The following is a 15,388-nucleotide window of genomic DNA, read 5'->3' on the forward strand; positions in this document are numbered from 1 at the left end:
AGGGCTGAAGTGGTTACCATAAGAGGACACAGGTTTAAGGTGCTGGGGAGTAGGTACAGAGGAGATGTTAGGGGTAAGTTTTTATGTAGGGAGTGGTGAGTGCGTGGAATGGGCTGAATAGCTACATGGATCTTAGAAAAATAGAGAGCTATGGGTAAACCTAGTCATTTCTAAGGTAGGGACATGTTCGACACAACTTTGTGGGCCGAAGGGCCTGTATTGTGGTGTAGGCTTTCTGTGTTTCTATATTTCTATGTTTTTTATGTTTCTATGAATATACTCTGTCCTTCTGTTCAGAATCTCATCTTTTTCCATGAAAATGGTACTGTCCTTTGCTTTCAAACATCCACCTGAAGAACAGAGGAGCTTTTTCCCAGTGATATTCTTGATTTATTGATGTAGCCCTTTTGGATCAGTAATAGGGATTCTTTCCAGTTGCTCACATTCATGGTTTAACCATTCTTCCTTGGCTTTTTGACAGAATCTTTCAACTGTTTTATCTACAGACTTATATTCTTTAGAATTTGCTTTCTTCTGTCTCCTTTCTTCCAATAGATTTTTGATTTCATCTGTCACCCATTTATTCTTTGTGTTATTTTCTTTTTTTAGGAATCACTGACTTTGCTGATTCTACTAAGGTATCCTTTAGAGAGTTAAACTTCATTTCTACATGATTGCTATCATCTTCAACAGATACTATTTCTAGACTTTGAAATCTATTACTTACTTCAATTGTAAATTTTTGTCTTAACTTTTCTTCTTTAATTAATTGCGACTAGTCAAGGGATTGTTCAGGTTTTTGCTTCTTTAGTTTTTAAAATTTTATTTTTATGTGACATATTACTGGGTTATGGTCACTATTACAATCTGCACCTGGATATATTTTGAATTGAGTCACTGAGTTTCTAAATCTTTGGTTTATAGTAATAAAATCAATTTGATTTCTGGTGTCATACATAGAACATAGAATAGTACAGCACATTACAGGTCCTTTGGCCCACAATGTTGTGTCAACTCTTAAACCCTGCCTCCCATATAAACCCCCACCTTAAATTCCTCCATATACCTGTCTAGTAGTCTCTTAAATTTCACTAGTGTATCTGCCTCCACCACTGACTCAGGCAGTGCATTCCACACACCAACCACTCTCTGAGTGAAAAACCTTCCTCTAATATCCCCCTTCAACTTCCCTCCCCTGATCTTAAAGCCATGTCCTCTTGTACTGAACAGTGGTGCCCTGGGGAAGAGGCACTGGCTGTCCACTCAGTCTATTCCTCTTAATATCTTGTATAACTCTTATCATGTCTCTTCTCATCCTCCTTCTCTCCAAAGAGTAAAGTCCTAGCTCCCTATCTCTGATCACAATGCATACTCTCTAAACCAGGCAGCATCCTGGTAAATCTCCTCTGTACCCTTTCCAATGCTTACACATCCTTCCTATAGTGAGGCGACCAGAACTGGACACAGTACTCCAAGTGTGGCCGAACTAGAGTTTTATAGAGCTGCATCATTACATCGTGACTCTTAAATTCCATCCCATGACTTATGAAAGTTAACACCCCATAAGCTTTCTTAACTACCCTATCTACCTGTGAGGCAACTTTCGCGGATCTGTGGACATGTACCCCTAGATCTCTTTGCTCCTCCACACTACCAAGTATCCTGCTTTGTACTTTTATTACTTGTACTCTGCCTTGGAGTTTGTCCTTCCAAAGTGTACCACCTCACACTTCTCCGGGTTGAACTACATCTGCCACTTCTCAGTCCATTTCTGCATCCTATCAATGTCTATCTGCAAATCTTCGACAATCCTCTACACTATCTACAACACCGTCTGCAAACTTGCCAGCCCATTCTTCTACCCTCACATTAATGAAAATCACAAAAAGTAGAGGTCCCAGAACAGATCCTTGTGGGACACCACTAGTCACAACCCTTCAATCTGAATGTACTCTCTCCACCACAACCCTCTGCTTTCTGCAGGCAAGCCAATTCTGAATCCACCTGGCCAAACTTCCCTGGATCCCATGCCTTCTGACTTTCTGAATAAGGGCTACCGTGTGGTACCTTGTTAAATGACTTACTACAATCCATGTAGATCACATCCACTGCACTACCCTCATCTATATACCTGGTCACCTCCTCAAAGAACTCTATCAGGAGTGTTAGACACGATCTGCCCTTCACAAAGCCATGCTGACTGTCCCTGATCAGACCATGATTTTCTAAATGCCCATAGATCCTATCTCTAAGAATCTTTTCCAACAGCTTTCCCACCACAGACATAAGGCTCACTGGTCTATAATTACCCGGACTATCCCTACTAGCTTTTTTGAACAAGGGGACAACATTCACCTCTCTCCAATCCTCCGGTACCATTCCCATGAACAACGAGGACATAAAGATCCTGGCCAGAGGTTCAGCAATCTCTTCCCTTGCCTCATGGAGCAGCCTGGGGAATATTCCATCAGGCCCTGGGGACTTCTCCGTCCTAATGTACTTTGACAACTCCAACACCTCCTCTCCCTTAATATCAACATGCTCCAGAACATCAAGCTCACTCAGATTCGCCTTACTGTCATCAAGTTCCCTCTCATTGGTGAATACCAAAGAGGAGTATTCATTGAAGACCTTGGTCACTTCCACAGCCTCCAGGCACATCTTCCCACCTTTATCTCTAATCGGTCCTACCTTCACTCCTGTCATCCTTTTGTTCTTCACATAATTGAAGAATGCCTTGGGGTTTTCCTTTACCCTACTCGCCAAGGCCTTCTCATGCCCCCTTCTTGCTCTTCTCAGCCCCTTCTTAAGCTCCTTTCTTGCCACCCTATATTCCTCAATAGACCCATCTAAACATCATGTATGCTGCCTTCTTCCACTTGACTAGATTTTCCACCTCTCTTGTCACCCATGGTTCCTTCACCCTATCATCTTTACCTTCCTCACCGGAACAAATTTATCCCTAACATCCTGCAAGAGATCCCTAAACATCGACCACATGTCCATAGTACATTTCCCTGCTAAAACATCATCCCAATGCACACCCACAAGTTCTAGCCTTATAGCCTCATAATTTGCCCTTCCCCAATTAACAATTTTCCTGTCCTCTCTGATTCTATCCTTTTCCATGATAATGCTAAAGGCCAGGGAGCGGTGGTCACTGTCCCCCAGATGCTCACCCACTGACAGATCTGTGACCTGACCCGGTTTGTTACCTAATACTAGATCTAGTATGGCATTCCCCCGTTTGGCCTGTCAACGTACTGTGACAGGAATCTGTCCTGGACACACTTAACAAACTCTGCCCCATCTAAACCATTGGAACTAATCAAGTGCAAATCAATATTAGGGAAGTTAAAGTCACCCATGATAACAACCCTGTTATTTTTGCACCTTTCCAAAATCTGCCTCCAAATCTGCTCCTCAGTATCTCTGCTGCTACCAGGGGGTCTATAGAATACTCCCAATAAAGATAAGACAAATTAACAAGTGATGATCAAGTGAACTGTGGACAAGGCATGAACAAACCAATAAGCATATAAGTTCTCAATCTGACTAGCATAGGGAAATGGGAAAAAATTAAGACTGAAGAATATTGCTGGCATTATGTAGAGTCTATTCAGCATCTAAAGAGGAATGCCCTGGAGTACAGAATACCAATGCGGGCCTCTCAAATAGAAAATATTTTATTCCCCTGGACTCTCCTGTTGAGCATAAAAGTAAAGTTAAAATGTCATTTAAATAAAGAATAACCGGCAATTTCCAATGTTTGTAGTTCATGTAACAGAACAATCCACAAGAACAAATAGGACAACATCCACCACCCACAGACCACTATTATCTCTGCAATCCAATCAAACCACTAACCACTGGCTCGATGAACAAGGTATCATCAGATAGCAGCATCTTGTCATCCTGCACCATTCGGCGACGATTCAGAAATGTACGGGACAGGATAGAAATACTTTCATGTAGAGCAGGGTCTTCAGCACATTCCTGCAAAAAGTAGTCTGTCACTTCCTCTTCTTCACTTATCAGATCTGAAAAGAATCTGATAAAAGACATGTAGGTCAGTGGAGGTGCAGATCCAAAAGCTGAAATCACAAGCACAGACAGGAATGAGTGCTCTATACTTACATCATGTGTTGGCACGTGGCCTACTGGGCAAGGCATCAGACTAGTAACCTGAAGGTCACTGGTTCGAGCCTCAGCTGAGGCAACGTGTTTGTGTCCTTGAGCAAGGCACTTAACAACACATTGCTTTGCGACGTCACCGGTGCCAAGCTGCATGGGTCCTAGTGCCCTTCCCTTGGCCAACATCGGTGGCGTAGAGAGGTAAAGGCCTGCAACTTGGGCAACTGCTGCCAGGGCCCCATACAACCCTGCCCAGGCCTGCGCCCTGGAAACTCCAGGCACAGATCCATGGTCTCTCGAGACCGACGGATGCCACCACTTACATCATCCATACTATCTCCTTTCTTGTAAAGAGACAGAAATAAAAATAGGAATTGCTAAAAATATACAACATATTAATCAGCATGCTGATTAAAGGGAGATGTTGACTCACTTGGATGGAACCCTACATCTACCTAGAATGCCATCTTGTTTTCTTTTCCTCATTATTTTCATTTTTTGTTCTCTTTATTTCAAATTTCCAACATTATGGATCCTTGTTAAATGAATTAATGTTGCAACATCATGTTGAAAAATGATCAAAATGTGAAGCTCCTTACCAATGTGCCAGTCAACTAGGAGTGTATGGCAAGCTTTAGATACCTCGTAAATTACCACTTGACAAGAGGATTAATTTGCATTGCTCCATTGGCTTCATAATAACGGCAGCCCTTGATCATTGACAATTTCTACACTTGCACTTTAATTGCTCATTAAAGTTAGAATTTCTAACAATTAATAGGACAAATTCACTTTTAATAATATATTTGTCAATCCCTTGCAAGTATTTTTTCCGTACTAGAAAATCTTCCACAGTATTCAAATTGCCACGTATTCCTTCAAGGTGAGTTAAAATTGAGACAGACCAAGGCTTCTGGTGCTTCATTCCTTGCACCAGGCTGCTTCCAGCTCACACTTCACCCACACGAGAAAAGCACTGGTCTAAAGAATTCAGAAACAATTCCAATAAACTGGTGGAATGAGCCATATAAGTCTTCAGAAATTAGGGGAAATTATGCAAAACACAAAGGTGATCTCAGAGGCCAGATTTTGTAATGACTGTCAAGCTGGTCAAGTTTGCCAGTCACGAGGCTAGGGAATACACTATTTCTACTCATGTCCTTCACAGATTGCACAGTCATTCTAACAATGTGATCAGCTGAGCCGTTTTCGGATCAGGTCATCTCCATACACCTTAGAGAAAATACTTTGTTAATTTTGCCTGCGATTTTCCAAGCCTGATCCATTTGCCATTCTTTCAATAAACTATCTCTCACCCTGTATCTGGTAAAGATTCTATGCCATTCTCTCAATATCGGGCTTCCCAGGCCAGTTCCTTTAAGGAGACTTCCTTTTGCCTTAACCATGGTCTTCTCTCTACTATAGTTGGCATGGCTCTCATACTTCAACGCCTCCATTTCCGTAGGTCTTCAATCATCCTGACCATCCACCAGCCTGCTCATTCAACAGATTAGCTCCAAAGCTTCGACTACCCACAACAACCAGGCATATCCCCTCTGCTTCAAAGGAATCATTGCTTCCATGATTTCCAGGTCCACTTTCCCCTTCTCGCACCACCACATTCATGAGAAATTTAATAACTACCTTTTCACTTCTCTCCTCCTCCTGTCAGGAATTAAAAAAGTTCTTCTAGATGAAGCAGCAATGGTTTTGCATTTCTTCCAATTTAGTGTGCAATATTCCATGCTCACAATGTGGTGTTCTTTAAATTTGAGGATCAAAAGGCAGACTCGGTCACTGCTTTGCAGAAACCCTGTACTACGCAAGGGTAGCCTTCAAATTCTTGTCTCCTGTCACTTTAATCCATCTTCCCACACACACTTCGTCATTTTCTATGCTTCTCAATATGAGGTTGAAAAGCTATTCTTTTATCTTTTATCTGGATGCAAAACAACCTTTAGAACTTAATACTGAATTTAACAATCTCAAGGTTTTTTCAAGTTCTCTTTCCACAGAAGTGACTGTACCCTTTCAATTCACTTTGTTTAATTTTCCTTTCCTTTCTCTAAATCATGTTTTTTAAAGTAATTGATATTGTGAGAACTTTGGTCTGCAGGCCAATAATGCCATTTCCCTCTCTGCAATTCTCCAGATCTGATGAAAGGTTCTTGATTCAAATGTTGATTTTCTCCTCCACTGATTCTTCTTGACCTGCTGAGTCCTTCCAGAATTCCTGCGTCTTAGGAAACAAGACCAAGATCTAACTCCACCAAGCAGAAAGATTAAAGATAAAAAAATCAGCTGTATTTGTCACGTACATTGAAACATCAAAACCCACATAATGTTGGGACCAACATAGCTTTCCAACAACTTACTAACCCATATGTCTTTGGAATGTGGGGGGAAATCAGAGCACCCAGAGGAAAGACACATTGTCATGGGGGAAATGTACAAACTCCAGTTGTTGGAAGTTGGAACCTCTATCACTGACACCGTACAGCATTGCACTAGCCACTACACTACATAGCTTCTGACCATTTAAAGACATGTTTTACTATCTGCAGTTTACCAGCTGTACAAAAGTAGATTGTGTAAATGACCTACAGTCATTAATTACAACTCCATCCATACCCATACCAAATCCTTATACTTACCTTGGCACAAATTTCATGGAATTTCTGAGGAACAATACCTTTAGAGACAAGGGTTTTCCAAATCAGCAATGACAAAGAATAATGATCTCATATACATCTGACCGGGTGCATGACATCCTGGTAAGAGAGGGAAAGCAACCAGAAGTTGTGATACATGTTGGGACCAACAACATAGGCAGGAAGAGGGATGAGATCCTAAAGTGTGAGTTTCAGGAACTAGGCAGAAGGCTGAAGAACAGGACCTCAAGGGTGGCGTTCTCAGGATTGCTGCCAGTGCTACATGATAATGATGGTAAGAATTGGAGGAGATGGCAGTTGAATGCGTGGCTGAGGAGTTGGTGCAGGGGGCAGGGTTTTAGATTTTTGGATCATTGGGATCTCTTCTGGAGAAGGTGGGACCTGTACAGATTGGATGGGTTGCACTTGAACTCGAGGGGGAGCAAAATTCTTGCTGGTAGGTTTGCTAGCATGGCTCGAGAGGGTTTAAACTAATTTACAAGGGGGATGGGACCCAGAGCTATAGAGCAGTGAAAGAAGTGCATGGAGTAAAGCCAGATCTAACATATAGAGAGGCTTTGAGGAAAGAACAGCAGAATAAAGGGTGTAAAGGTAGTAAGGTAGAAGGGCTAAACTGCATGTACTTCAATGCAAGAAGCATTAGGAACAAAGGTGATGAACTGAGAGCTTGGATACATACATGGAATTATGATGTAGTGGCCATTATACAGACTTGGCTGCACCAGGGAAGGAATGGATTCGCAATATTCCTGGATTTCATTGCTTTAAAAGGGATAGAGAGGGGGGAAAAGGGGAGGGGGGAGAAAGGGGAGGAGGGGTGGCATTGCTGGTCAGGGATACTATTACAGCTGCAGAAGGGGTGGGTAATGTAGCAGGATCCTCTTTTGAGTCAGTATGGGTGGAAGTCCGGACAGGAAGGGAGCAGTTACTCTATTGGGGGTATTCTATAGACCCCCTGGTAGCAGCAGATACTGAGGAGCAGATTGGGAGGCAGATTTTGGAAAGGTGCAAAAGTAACAGGGTTGTTATCATGGGTAACTTTAACTTCCCTAATATTGATTGGCACCTGATTAGTTCCAAGGGTTTAGATGGGGCAGAGTTCGTTAAGTGTGTCCAGGATGGATTCCTGTCACAGTACGTTGACAGGTCGACTAAGGGGAATGCCATACTAGATCTAGTATTAGGTAACGAACCGGGTCAGGTCACAGGTCTCACAGTGGGTGAGCATCTGGGGGACAGTGATCACTGCTCCCTGACCTTTAGCATTATCATGGAAAAGGATAGAATCAGAGAGGACAGGAAATTTTTTAATTGGGGAAGGGCAAATTATGAGGCTATAAGGCTAGAACTTGTGGGTGTGAATTGGGATGATGATTTTGCAGGGAAATGTACTATAGACATGTGGTCGTTGTTTAAGGATCTCTTGCAGGATGTTAGGGATAAATTTGTCCCGGTGAGAAAGATAAAGAATGGTAGGGTGAAGGAACCATGGTGACAAGTGAGGTGGAAAATCTAGTCAGGTGGAAGAAGGCAGCATACACAAGGTTTAGGAAGCAAGGATCAGATGGGTCTATTGAGGAATATAGGGTAGCAAGAAAGGAGCTTAAAAAGGGGCTGAGAAGAGCAAGAAAGGGGCATGAGAAGGCCTTGGCCAGTAGGAAAACCCCAAGCCATTCTTCAATTACGAGAAGAACAAAAGGATGATAGGAGTGAAGGTAGGACCTTTTAGAGATAAAGGTGGGAAGATATGCCTGGAGGCTGTGGAAGTGAGTGAGGTCCTCAATGAATACTTCTCTTCAGTATTCACCAAAGAGAGGTAACTTGATGACGGTAAGGACAATATGAGTGAGGTTGATGTTCTGGAACATGTTGATATTAAGGGAGAGGAGGTGTTGGAGATGTCAAAATACATTAGGACGGATAAGTCCCCAGTGCCTGACGGAATATTCCTCAGACTGCTCCACGAGGCAAGGGAAGAGATTACTGAGCCTCTGGCTAGGATCTTTATATCCTCGTTGTTCACGGGAATGGCCCCAGAGGATTGGAGAGAGGTGAATGTTGTCCCCTTGTTCAGAAAAGCTAGTAGGGATAGTCCGGGTAATTATAGACCAATGAGCCTTACGTCTGTGGTGGGAAAGCTGTTGGAAAAGATTCTTAGAGATAGGATCGATGGGCATTTAGAGAATCATGGTCTGATCAGGGACAGTCAGCATGGCTTTGTGAAGGGCAAATCGTGTCTAACAAGCCTGATAGAGTTCTTTGAGGAGGTGATCAGGCATATAGATGAGGGTAGTGCAGTGAATGTGATCTACATGGATTTTAGTAAGGCATTTGACAAAGTTCCACACAGTAGGCTTATTCAGAAAGTCAGAAGGCATGGGATCCAGGGAAGTTTGCCCAGGTGGATTCAGAATTAGCTTGCCTGCAGAAGGCAGAGGGTCATGGTGGAGGGAGTACATTCAGATTGGAGGGTTGTGACTAGTGGTGTCCCACAAGGATCCGTTCCGGGACCTCTACTTTTCATGATTTTTATTAATGACCTGGATGTGGGGGTAGAATGGTGGGTTGGCAAGTTTGCAGACGACACAAAGGTTGGTGGTGTTGTAGATAGTGTAGAGGATTGTCGAAGATTGCAGCGAGACATAGACAGGTTGCAGAAGTGGGCTGAGAAGTGGCAGAAGGAGTTCAACCCGGAGAAGTGTGAGGTGGTACACTTTGGAAGGACAAACTCCAAAGCAGAGTACAAAGTAAGTGGCAGGATACTTGGGAGTGTGGAGGAGCAGAGGGATCTGGGGGTACATGTCCACAGATCCCTGAAAGTTGCCTCACAGGTAGATAGGGTAGTTAAGAAGGCTTATGGGGTGTTAGCTTTCATAAGTCGAGGGATAGAGTTTAAGAGACGCAATGTAATGATGCAGCTCTATAAAACTCTAGTTAGGCCACACTTGGAGTACTGTGTCCAGTTCTGGTCGCCTCACTATAGGAAGGATGTGTAAGCATTGGAAAGGGTACAGAGGAGATTTACCAGGATGCTGCCTGGTTTAGAGAGTATGCATTATGATCAGAGATTAAGGCAGCTAGGGCTTTACTCTTTGGAGAGAAGGAGGATGAGAGGAGACATGATAGAGGTGTACAAGATATCAAGAGACTGCCAGACACCCATCACAATTACACCCTTACTCAGAGACCGGCTGCTACACACCATTAAATACACCCATACCCAGAGACAGGCAAGCACAGATCCACAAATACACCCATACCCAGAGACAGGCAAGCACCGATCCACAAATACACCCATACCCAGAGACAGACAAGCACAGATCCACAAATACACCCATACGCAGAGACAGACAAGCACAGATCCACAAATACACTCATACCCAGAAACAGGCAAGCACACATCCACAAATACACCCATAACCAGAGACAGGCAAGCACAGATCCACAAATACACCCATACCCAGAGACAGGCAAGCACAGATCCACAAATACACCCATACCCAGAGACAGACAAGCACAGATCCACAAATACACCCATACTCTGAGACGGGCAAGCACAGATCCACAAATACACACATACTCAGGGACAGGCAAGCACAAATCCACAAATACACCCATACCCAGAGACAGACAATCAAAGATCCAGAAATACACCCATACCCAGAGACAGACAGGTATTTAGCCATAAGTACACCCATACTCAGAGACAGGTAGGCACACTTCTCAGATGAAAGGACAAGAAGTTGGCAGTGGAGAAAGATAAGAACATTTTTGATGAGAAAGAACAAGATCCTCTTCATGTAATCACAAGTATCAGATAATGTACTGATAATGTTAAGACAGTAGAGGCACAGAAGGAGACAGCTGACAGTAGTGACTTGCAGCCAAGCAGGAGACAAGGGATTTCCAGTGTGCCAGCTCACCAGATGGAGAGCGCAAACTTTAGTAATGACCAACAAGACACAAATAACGCAGATGATAGGAAAGCATATGTGGGGAGGCTGGAAGAGATGCCAGAGGTGGTGAGGAGAATGACTGATTTAATCTCCAACCTCATGGGGAGCTATGTGTTCATCATTTCCAATCTCACACAAATAAATTAGCTTTGCTTAGTAAATATTAAATTTATATTATAGTATATTGGACTTAATATTTCACAGAGAAATCCACAGAAAATAGACTTAAAATGTTGAAAAAAGTATAAAGAGGAGGAAATAAGGCACGAATAGGGAGTAAGTAATACAGCAGGAAACTGAAAAGCAGCATTTTTTTAAATATTATTATGTTAGAATGCAGGAAAGAAAGGAATTTCATAAATCATTGAGCAAAGATATATAGTGCTTATAAAAAGTATTCACGACACCTTGGAAGTTTTCATATTTTATTGTTTTACAGCAATGAATCACAATGGATTTAATTTGGCTTTCTTGACACCAATCAACAGAACACTTCTGTGTCATCTGAAAACAGATGTCTACAAAGTGATCTAAATTAATTAAAAATATAAAACACAAAATAATTGATTGCATAAATATTCACCTCCTTCAATTCAGTATTTTGTAGATACACCTTTGGCAGCACTTAAAGCCTTAAGTCTATGTGGATTGGTGTCTAACAGCTTTGCACATCTGGACTCTGCAATTTTGCCCTATTCTTAGACCATAAGACCATGACATAGGAGCAGAATTTGGCCATTCAGCCCATCATGTCTGCTCCACCATTCCATCATGCTGATCCCGGATCTCACTTAACCCTATACACCTGTCTTCTCTCCGTATCTTTTCATGCCCAAACCGATCAGGAAACGGTCAACTTCCGCCTTAAATATACCCACAGATTTGGCCTCCACCGCAGACTGTCGCAGAGCATTCCACAGATTCACTACTTTCTGGCTAAAAAAAATCCTCCTTACCTCTGTTCTAAAAGGTCAACCTTCAATTCAGAGGCTGTGCTATCTAATTTTGGAAACCCGCCATTAGAAGCATCCTCTCCACATACACCCTTTCTAGTCCTTCTTACATTCGGTAGGTTTCAATGAGATCCCTACACATTCTTCTAAATTCCAGTGAGTACAGGCCCAAAGCTGCCAAACTCTGATCATACGTTAATCCCTTAATTCCCAGAATCATCCTTTTGAACTTCCTCTGGACTCTCTCCAACGACAACACATCCTTTTCAAGATATGGGGCCTAAGCTCCAAGTGCAGCCTCACTAGTGTCTTCTAAAGCCTCAGCATTATTTCCTTGTTCTTATATTCTATTCCCTTGAAATTAATGCCAACATTGCATTTGCCCTTTTTTTTTTAACCAAAGACTCAACCTGTAAATTAACCTTCTGGAAGTCTTGCACAAGGACTCCTAAGCCCCTCTGCACCTCTAATGTTTGAAACTTCTCCCCATTTAGGTAAGAGTCCACCGCTACCAAATGCTTTTACCAAAATGCATTACCATGCATTTCCCTACTCCATCTGCCACTTTTTTGCCCATTCTTCCAATTTGTCTAAGTACTGATACAATTGCATTGCATCCTCAGCACTACCCACCCCTCCACATATCATTGTATCCTCTGCAAACTTTACTACAAAGTCATCAATTCCATTATCCAAATCATTGACAAACAATGTGAAAAGTAGTGACGCCAATACTGACCCCTGAGGAACACCACTCGTCATTGGCAGCCAACCAGAAAAGGCCCCTTTTATTCCCATTCACTGCCTCCTGCCTGTCAAATGCCTTCTGAAAATCCAAGTAAATGACATCTGCTGCCTCTCCTTTGTCCACCCTGCTTGTTACTTCCTCAAACAACTCTAACAGATTTCTCAGGCAAGATTTGCCTTGACAGAAACCATGCTGACTTAGACTAATTTTATCATTCATCAACAAGTACCTCAAATTCTCATCCTTAATAATAGACTCCAACATTTTCCCAACCACTAAGGTTAGGTTAACTGGCCTATTATTTTCTTCCTCTTGTCTTCCTCCCTTCCTAAAGACTGGAGTGACATTTGCAATCTTCAGGTCCTTTAGGACCACAGCAGAATCAAGATATTCTTGAAAGATCATGACCAATACATCCATTATCTCTTCAGCAACCTCTCTCAGACTCTAGGATGTAGTCCATCTGGCCCAAGTGACTTAACGACCTTAAGACCTTTGAGTTTGCCTGCCATTTTTTCCTTTGTAATACCACTGGCACTCACTCCTGCTCCCTGACACTCATGGACCTCTGGCACAATGTTAGTGTCTTCCACAGTGAAGACAGCTGTAAAGTATCCATTAAGTACGCGTGTCATTTCATTTTCCAGTAGCCCAATATCAACTCTCACCTTCCTTTACTCCTTATAAAACTGAAAAAAACTTTTGGTATCCTGCTTTATATTATTGGCTAGTTTGCTTTCATATTACATCTTTTCCCATGTTATAGCTTTTTAGTTGCCTTTTGTTGGATTTTTAAAGCTTCCCAATCATCCAACTCACTTTTGCTACCTTATATGACCTTTCCTTGGCTTTTATGCAGTCCTTAATCTAGCTTGCCTAACTTGGCCATATGAGAACAACTTCTTCTGTGGGACATATCTATCCTGCTCCTTGTGAACTATTCCCAGAAACTTCAGTCATCTCTGCTCTGCCGTCAAGCCTGTCAGTGTCCTCCTCCAATCCACCTGGGCACTTTTATGCCTCAGTAATTCCCTTTATTCCATTGTAATACTGATGTACGTGACTTATGCTTCTCCCTGTCAAGTTGCAGTATGAATTCAATCATATTGTCTTCTTTACAAACCTGCTCAAGCTCTGTCATTTTGTTTAGGGATCATGAGTAAACAGCCCTTTTCAAGTCGAGCCGCAAGTTCTCAGTTGGATTGAAATCTGGACTCCTCAATCTGGTTTTCTTCCAGGATTTCCCTGTATTTTGCTGCATTCATTTTACCCTCTACCTTCACAAGCCTTCCAGGGGTTGCTGCAGTGAAACAACTTTCAGAATGATGCAGCCACCGCCGTGCTTTATGGTAGGGTTGGCATGTTTTTGATGTTGTGCTGTGTTGGGTTTACACCAAACATAGCATTCAGTCTGATGGACAAAAGGCTCAATTTTGGTTTCATCAGATCATAGAACTTTCTTCCAGCCGACTTCAGAGTCTCCCACATGAACATAGAACATAGAATAGTACAGCACATTACAAGCCCTTCGGCCCACAATGTTGTGCCGACCCTCAAACCCTGCCTCCCATATAACCCCCCACCTTAAATCCCTCCATATACCTGTCCAGTAGTCGCTTAAACTTCACTAGTGTATCTGCCTCCACCACTGACTCAGGCAGTGCATTCCACACACCAACCACTCTCTGAGTGAAAAACCTTCCTCTAATATCCCCCTTGAACTTCCCTCCCCTTACCTTAAAGCCATGTCCTCTTGTATTGAACAGTGGTGCCCTGGGGAAGAGGCGCAGGCTGTACACTCTGTCTATTCCTCTTAATACCCTGTACACCTCTATCATGTCTCCTCTCATCCTCCTTCTCTCCAAAGAGTAAAGCCCTAGCTCCCTTAATCTCTGATCATAATCCATACTCTCTAAACCAGGCAGCATCCTGGTAAATCTCCTCTCTTCCCTTACCAATGCTTCCACATCCTTCCTATACTGAGGCGACCAGAACTGGACACAGTACTCCAAGTTTTATAGAGCTGCATCATTACATTGCGTCTCTTAAACTCTATCCCTCGACTTATGAAAGCTAACACCCCATAAGCTTTCTTAAATACCCTATCTACCTGTGAGGCAACTTTCAGGGATCTATGGACATGTACCCCCAGATCCCTCTGCTCCTCCACACTACCAAGTATCCTGCCATTTACTTTGTACTCTGCCTTGGAGTTTGTCCTTCCAAAGTGTACCACCTCACACTTCTCTGGGTTGAACTCCTTCTGCCACTTCTCAGCCCACTTCTGCATCCTATCAATGTCTCTCTGCAATCTTCGACAATCCTCTACACTATCTACAACACCACCAATCTTTGTGTCGTCTGCAAACTTGCCTACCCACCCTTCTACCCCCACATCCAGGTTGTTAATAAAAATCACAAAAAGTAGAGGTCCCAGAACAGATCCTTGTGGGACACCACTAGTCATAACCCTCCAATCTGAATGTACTCCCTCCACCACGACCCTCTGCCTTCTGCAGGCAAGCCAATTCTGAATCCACCTGGGTAAACTTCCACGGATCCCATCCCTTCTGACTTTCTGAATAAGCCTAGCGTGTGGAACCTTGTCAAATGCCTTACTAAAATCTATGTAGTCTCCATAATGGCCACTACATCATAATTCCATGTATGTATCCAAGCTCTCAGTTCATCACCTTTGTTCCTGATGCTTCTTGCATTCAAGTACATGCACTTTAGCCCCTCTACCTTACTACCTTTATACCCTTTATTCTGTTGCTCTTTCCTCAAAGCCTCTCTATATGTTAGATCTGGCTTTACTCCATGCACTTCAATTCGCTGCTCTATCGCTCCGGGTCCCATCCCCCTTGCAAATTAGTTTAAACCCTCCCGAACCATGCTAGCAAACCAAACAGCAAGGATATTGCT

At 42.8% G+C, this 15,388-nt stretch overlaps 1 protein-coding gene across 3 annotated transcripts in view; it reads right to left on the bottom strand.

The window, feature by feature from the left end:
* The window catches only part of hydin (HYDIN axonemal central pair apparatus protein), a 1,146,554-nt gene that overhangs the window by 899,090 nt on the left and 232,076 nt on the right, over positions 1-15,388 (bottom strand). For all 3 annotated transcript variants that reach the window (XM_059992477.1, XM_059992476.1, XM_059992474.1), the window contains exon 9: positions 3,868-4,051. In XM_059992477.1, coding sequence (XP_059848460.1) covers positions 3,868-4,051 — 184 coding nt within the window. The remainder of the gene's footprint in view (positions 1-3,867; positions 4,052-15,388) is intronic.

Source organism: Hypanus sabinus, chromosome 17 (assembly GCF_030144855.1).
Source record: "Hypanus sabinus isolate sHypSab1 chromosome 17, sHypSab1.hap1, whole genome shotgun sequence".
In the NCBI taxonomy this organism is placed as follows: Eukaryota; Metazoa; Chordata; class Chondrichthyes; order Myliobatiformes; family Dasyatidae; genus Hypanus; species Hypanus sabinus.